At 47.5% G+C, this 6,036-nt stretch overlaps 1 protein-coding gene across 1 annotated transcript; it reads left to right on the top strand.

The window, feature by feature from the left end:
- Positions 1-469: 469 nt before the first annotated feature.
- LOC311058697 (lysophosphatidylcholine acyltransferase 1-like) lies at positions 470-2,011 on the top strand (the record flags this gene model as incomplete). Its single annotated transcript, XM_084076161.1, has 1 exon — positions 470-2,011. One exon carries the CDS (start codon positions 470-472, stop codon positions 2,009-2,011), a length of 1,542 nt encoding a protein of 513 aa, XP_083932287.1.
- Positions 2,012-6,036: the final 4,025 nt, after the last annotated feature.

Here is a 6,036-nt window from a genome sequence, read left to right as displayed (position 1 = left end):
TGGCCCTCTCAGAGGTCAAATCTGGCTTCACTCCACACCTGAAAATTAACATTATGGTATTTACTAACTATGCTGAAAGTTTCACACTTCTCACAAAAAGTGCAACATTGTATTGCTAATTCGCCGCACTATCGTGGGTATGTCTGTGTTCCTGGATTATGTCCATATATGGACGTGCCTGACTTCACATTGCTGACCTCACAGACTGGTCTACATATTATATTCTGACATTAGTCCTGATGATCTACAAGCTGAATACCAGAACAGTCCATGTTGTCGGTCATCTATGAGGTCAGTACTATAATGTCAGTCATATCCATATTTGGGTAAAAACTCCATAATTGGGCAACGTGATGAAGAAGTCACCGACCTCCTCCAGCCTAAAACACGATGTTACAAACCATTCTTTCCAGAGGAGTTCATGAACGACGCTGCATAGGTTTGTCACGTTGACAGCCCCTCAGCGACAATGACGTTCCCCGCGGTCGATGCAGGACAAGGAGGCTCGGAGGAGTCGGGAGTCAGGCCTCCGCCACCACGAAACCCCTTCGTTCACGAATTGGAATTGACCCTCGCGGACAAACTCAGGATCGGACTGATGTCGGTGACGGTGTTCCCGGTGCGCCTCCTGCTGGTGGCCCTCTTTATCCTGCTGGCCTGGCCGTTTGCCTTCGCCGCCTCGCTGGGACGCTCCCGGCTCACCGTGGAGACGCAGTCGTGGTGGCGGAGGCTGATGGAGACGTGTCTGAGGGCCATCATGCGGGTCATATGGTTCTGCGGCGGATTCCACCGCATCAAGGTGAAAGGGGAACAGGCCGCGCCGTCCGAGGCGCCCATCCTAATCCTGGCGCCGCATTCCAGCTTCTTCGACTGCATTCCCGTCACGGTGAGCCGGGGCTCCGTCGTCGTCAAGCTGGAGCTGGGGAGCATTCCGGTCCTGGGCACCATACTCAACTTCATCAGGCCCGTCTTCGTGTCCCGGTCCGACCAGGACTCGCGGAGGAAGACCGTGGACGAGATCAAACGGAGGGTTTGTTCCGGAGGAGAGTGGCCTCAGATTATGATATTCCCGGAGGCGACGTGCACCAACAGATCGGGCCTGATCCGCTTCAAACCCGGCGCCTTCATACCGGGGGTCCCGGTCCAGCCGGTGGTGCTGTGCTTCCCGAACAAACTGGACACTGTGACGTGGACGTGGCGAGGTCCCGGCATGTTCAAGGTCTTGTGGCTCACTCTGTGCCAGCTGCACAATCCCGTGGAGATGGAGTATCTGCCCGTCTACGCTCCTTCGGAGGAGGAGAAGAGCGACCCGGCTCTGTTCGCCCACAACGTCCGGCGGATCATGGCCGAGGCGCTGCGGCTGCCGGTCTCGGACCTGTCCATGGAGGACTGCCAGCTGAGCGTGGTGCGGGGCCCCCTGCGTATCCCGGCCGACAGCAGCCTGCTGGACTTCAACAAACTGGTCAATCGCCTGGGTCTGAGAACCTCCAAGATGACCGACGAGGTGCTTCAGCGCCAGGCCAGCAGAGCCAGGAATCTACGTGAAGAAGACACGATGATGGGCCTGGAGGACATGGCGCGGTACCTCGACCTCCCCGTCACGGACATGCTCTCACGGGTCCACAGGCTGTTGTTGGACCCCCGCGGAGACGGACGGTGCGTCGACATCAGGCGGTACGTGATCGCGCTGTCCGTTGTGTGCCGACCGTCGAGATCCAGGGAGACCCTGGCATTGGCCTTCCGGATGTACGAGTCCTGGGAAGACCGGGCGGTGACGCGAGAGGACCTGGACACCATACTGAAGACGGCGTTAGGAGTGGCAGAGTTGGACTTCTCCGCGCTCTTCGCGGTGCTGGACCCAGAGAACACGGGGAGGTTCACGTGCGATTGGCTCTGTGCCTTTATGGAACGGCATCCAGACTTCGCCCAGGAGTACGTTGTTGTGCGTCGCAGAGGCGTACGCCGTATTGACGTCCGCAACCGCCAGACCCACACAAAGAAGGACGACTGAAACACGGACGCTTGTCCAACCCATTAGGACCTGAGGCTGAGCCTGATGCTTTTTTGAAAAACGTATGTTTCTATATCAGTGGTGCTCAAACTTTTTCATGTCAAGAACCCCCAAAATTATATGTATTTGGCCACGGTCCCCCTTCTCAAAATATTTTGTTCCAGGGACCCCCAGAAGCAAAGATTTGAGTGAAAAATGTTCGCTTTAAAACTATGTATACATCTAAGATTTGCACAAATTTTCACAATTTGTGCCGCGCTATGAATCAGAAAATATTTTGTGCCATGGACCCCCACGAACCCCCATGCAAGATTGCTGTTGTTGAAATTATTCCAAATTGTTCAAATCTTTTCAACAAATGTATGAAAATAGCTGATGTACCGTCTATAGGGTTAAAGTGGTTCATCTGATTTTGATGCTATATTAACTAAAAACAAAACCACTGTGGCAGGAGGCGGGGCCAACAAAAAGCCAGGTAGAGAAAAGTTCAACTTTGTCGCTGCCGCTGTATGACAGAACGGCAGCCAATCAGAAATGTCCTGAGGAGGAGGGACTAGGCTGGCATCACATCAGGTCCATAGGGTTGAATCTTATCCCAGTATGGACAGACCCCACCCATTCATGTAAATGAAGTTGCTCGCCAGTGCATACTCCTTCTGGGTATAAGTTATTACGTCATCTTACAATAAACGCAAAAAATCTCTTTGCGTCCGTCTGACCGACCGACTTCAAATGCGGCGATCACGACGACCCGAGGGACCGAGTCGGTCAGATAGGCGTTGTCCAGAAATGCCGTTCAGACCGAATCGCATGTACGGAGATCCCGCCCGACGGCGTCTTGCGCGCGTGCTCATTCGTGCACGCGTGGGCGGCAAGAGCTGGATTGTGGTGAGCTTTTCTTTTCACCGCACCGCGCAGGTGGAAAAAAAACAACAATGACAGCGGCGCGATCACCGCTGATCCGAGCGGTACCGCCCGCGTAAACCGCTTGCCGCGTGTTACGACCTTAACACACCCGTAAGGGTCCATTTGGAACCCTCCTCAGGGAACCATGAGGGTCCCTGGACCACACTTTGAGACCCACTGGTGTAGCAGAGTGTTTCCAGTGAGTCAACACCCTGACAGAATGGAACAGAGCCTTCATTAGTATCATTGTAACAACCAGAATGGAACAGAGCCTTCATTAGTATCACTAGACCATACCCGGTGAAGGGCGCAGGCGAAAGTAGTTGCAAACTTGGGGTTAATACACGTCCCGTCGTGGCGCCCCCCCCCCTCCTCCCCCCGTGGGTCCCGTCGCGACACCCCCCGGCCCGCGGTCACCCCTCCCCACGGGCGGATATATATATATATATATATATCTGCACGGAGAATGGCGTAGGCATGTTACTCGTCCCCCGTCCCCCCCCTCGCCCCGGGTCCCGTCGCACACACACACACACACACACACACACACACACACACACACACACACACACACACACACACACACACACACACACACACACACACACACACACACACACACACACACACACAGATCGTACAGCGCGTTTGTTTAGATCCAAGTTAGCAATGATAGCGGCTACACCATGCGCGCGGATACGCAAGTCCCCCATACGCAGACTTTTAAAATAGGAGTGGATGTGAAAGTGCGTGTGTACTGTGCGTATGTGCATCGTGTGTGCGAAAAAAGTCTGCTGTGTTTCCACTTTCCACAGTAAATGCACTCAGAGAGTGGGTGGGGTCTATGGTGTTCAAGGAGTGTAGTTGCCATGTAGGCATATTGTAAGCGGCTTAGGGCCAATATTGGTGGTATTGTGTTTTGGCGTTGGTTGTGAAAGTGCAGGTGGGTGTGGGGACGCGTTGTGAGCTTGTAGATCGGCTGTTTTCCAAGAGGCAAGGTATATGTGTGAAGGCGCTTCGTTTGGCCTTCTTTTCATAGACCTCGTTGCTTGGGTTCATCGGCTGTTTTCCAAGAGGCAAGGTATATATGCATGAAGGCGCTTCGTTTGGCCTTCTTTTCATAGACCTCGTTGCTTGTAGGGTTCGTTTCGTTTGGCCTTGTTTTCATAGACCTTGCTGCTTGTTTATCTCGCGAAACCTGGCAACGACGCATGCGCAGTTTGATCAAGAGTCCACCCAAGACACAAGACACGAGACAGCTACCACCCTCCGTGAGGTTACTAGAATTATAGTAGGATTGTAACAACCAGAATGGAACAGAGCCTTCATTAGTATCACATGTAACAACCTGTGAAGGAAGTAAGGAAGAGGCCCAGTTTATTTCCAATATGGCTGCTGTGCTTAGAGCCTGTTCTTCTCAGACAGGTTTAACACAGAAGGCGGTACAGAGACACACAGGGCAACTTTGTAATGATAGAAAGTCCTTTATTAAACCAATAACAAATTTGAAGATTAATACTTGTCAAATTATAATATGCAAAATCACACAATGCCATTAGACTAAGACGTTGAATCCGTCAATGAGCATATTAGCATAAATAAAGGTATATAATAGATATTAGTTTCTCAAATATTTTTTGCAAGGACCCCCTTTATTTCATGTATTTCATGTATAGTGCAATTTCACAGTTGAAATAAAGCATATTTAAAAAACATGAAACATACATTGGTACCCTTGAATAGTAATAACTGTTAGAGAATATATATATATATATATATATATATGTGTATATATATATATACATATATATATATATATATATATATATATATATATAAATATATATATATATATATATATATATATATAGGCCCTACTGTGATTCCGGGTGTGTGATGTGTATTATCGACATAGAAAAACTACGGGAATGGGTTTCTGTACACATTTTATAAATGGAATATTGTCTATGTACACTTTGAATACTGTTTATACTTTTGACTACATTCAGTTGTGGAAAAAGTACTCAATTTGTTTAGTTATGTAAAAGTAAGGTATTGAAAATATACAAGTACAAAAGTATTGTTATCAAAATGTACTTAAAGTACCAAAAGTAAAAGTGCTCATCGCGCAGAATGTCCCATTTCACAAGTTCAAAATGTTTAAAAATCCTTTGAAAATAGCAGATCTACAAGCTCACAATGCGTCGCATTGTGAGCTTCTAGATCGGCTATTTTCAAATCACAGAAATGTATATAGGGCTGAAGTGGTTAATGTATGTTTTGTGATAATAATCAAAATCTACAAAGTAACTAAAGCTGTCAAATAATTGTAGTGGAGTAAAAGTACAATATCTGCCTCTGAGATGTAGTGGAGTAGAAGTAAAAGTATTGAAAATGGGAAATACTCGAGTAAAGTAAGAATTCCTTAATACTTAAGTACTGTACTTAAGTAAATGTACTTAGTTACTTTACACCACTGACTACATTGATAGAGGTGTATAATACTTTTAATATACTGTTAGTGCACTTTGACTATACAGTATATATTGCCAAGCAAGAATTCTGTTGTATAACTAACTCTCCTATAGTTTCTGGTACCTTATTACTAATCCCTATGTTGGTTCTTATAAATTGTACATGTAGAAAGCTTGCAGGTCCTCCATCATGCTATATAAGCATTCTACTGTGAAACCAAGCATGTTTAGCCTGTGTAATGATGATTCTGTGTTCTCTAACATTACAACATGTTTAGCCTGTGTAATGATGCATACACTTGCTGGCTCGAGTCTCCTTCTTGTTCTTTTTTAATTGAAGAGGTGAGTCTTAAGAATTACGGCAGAAGATTGGGAGTGAGTCTGCAGTTCTAATTGCAATGGGGAGTTCGTTCATTCCATAGTTTGGGAGCCAGAAGGGAGAAGGGTCTGGGACGTGTGGAGCGTTGTCCCGGATGTTTTAGCGAAGGTTCTGACAGCTTCCCTGTGTTAGCTGATCTGAGAGAGCGGGAGGAGTTGTAGGGTGAGATCACAAACGTATTACTCTGTTCTATTAGTAACACTATACTTTACTCCTAAAGCATAGACTATTTTTCTTTGATTTTGTCCCGTCTCTCATAAGTGAGA

This window comes from Gymnoscopelus microlampas (genome assembly GCF_963454915.1).
Source record: "Gymnoscopelus microlampas genome assembly, chromosome: 13".
NCBI classification, from domain to species: Eukaryota; Metazoa; Chordata; class Actinopteri; order Myctophiformes; family Myctophidae; genus Gymnoscopelus; species Gymnoscopelus microlampas.
Note: the sequence above shows the minus strand (reverse complement) of the source record. Positions and strands in the feature narration are given on the sequence as shown.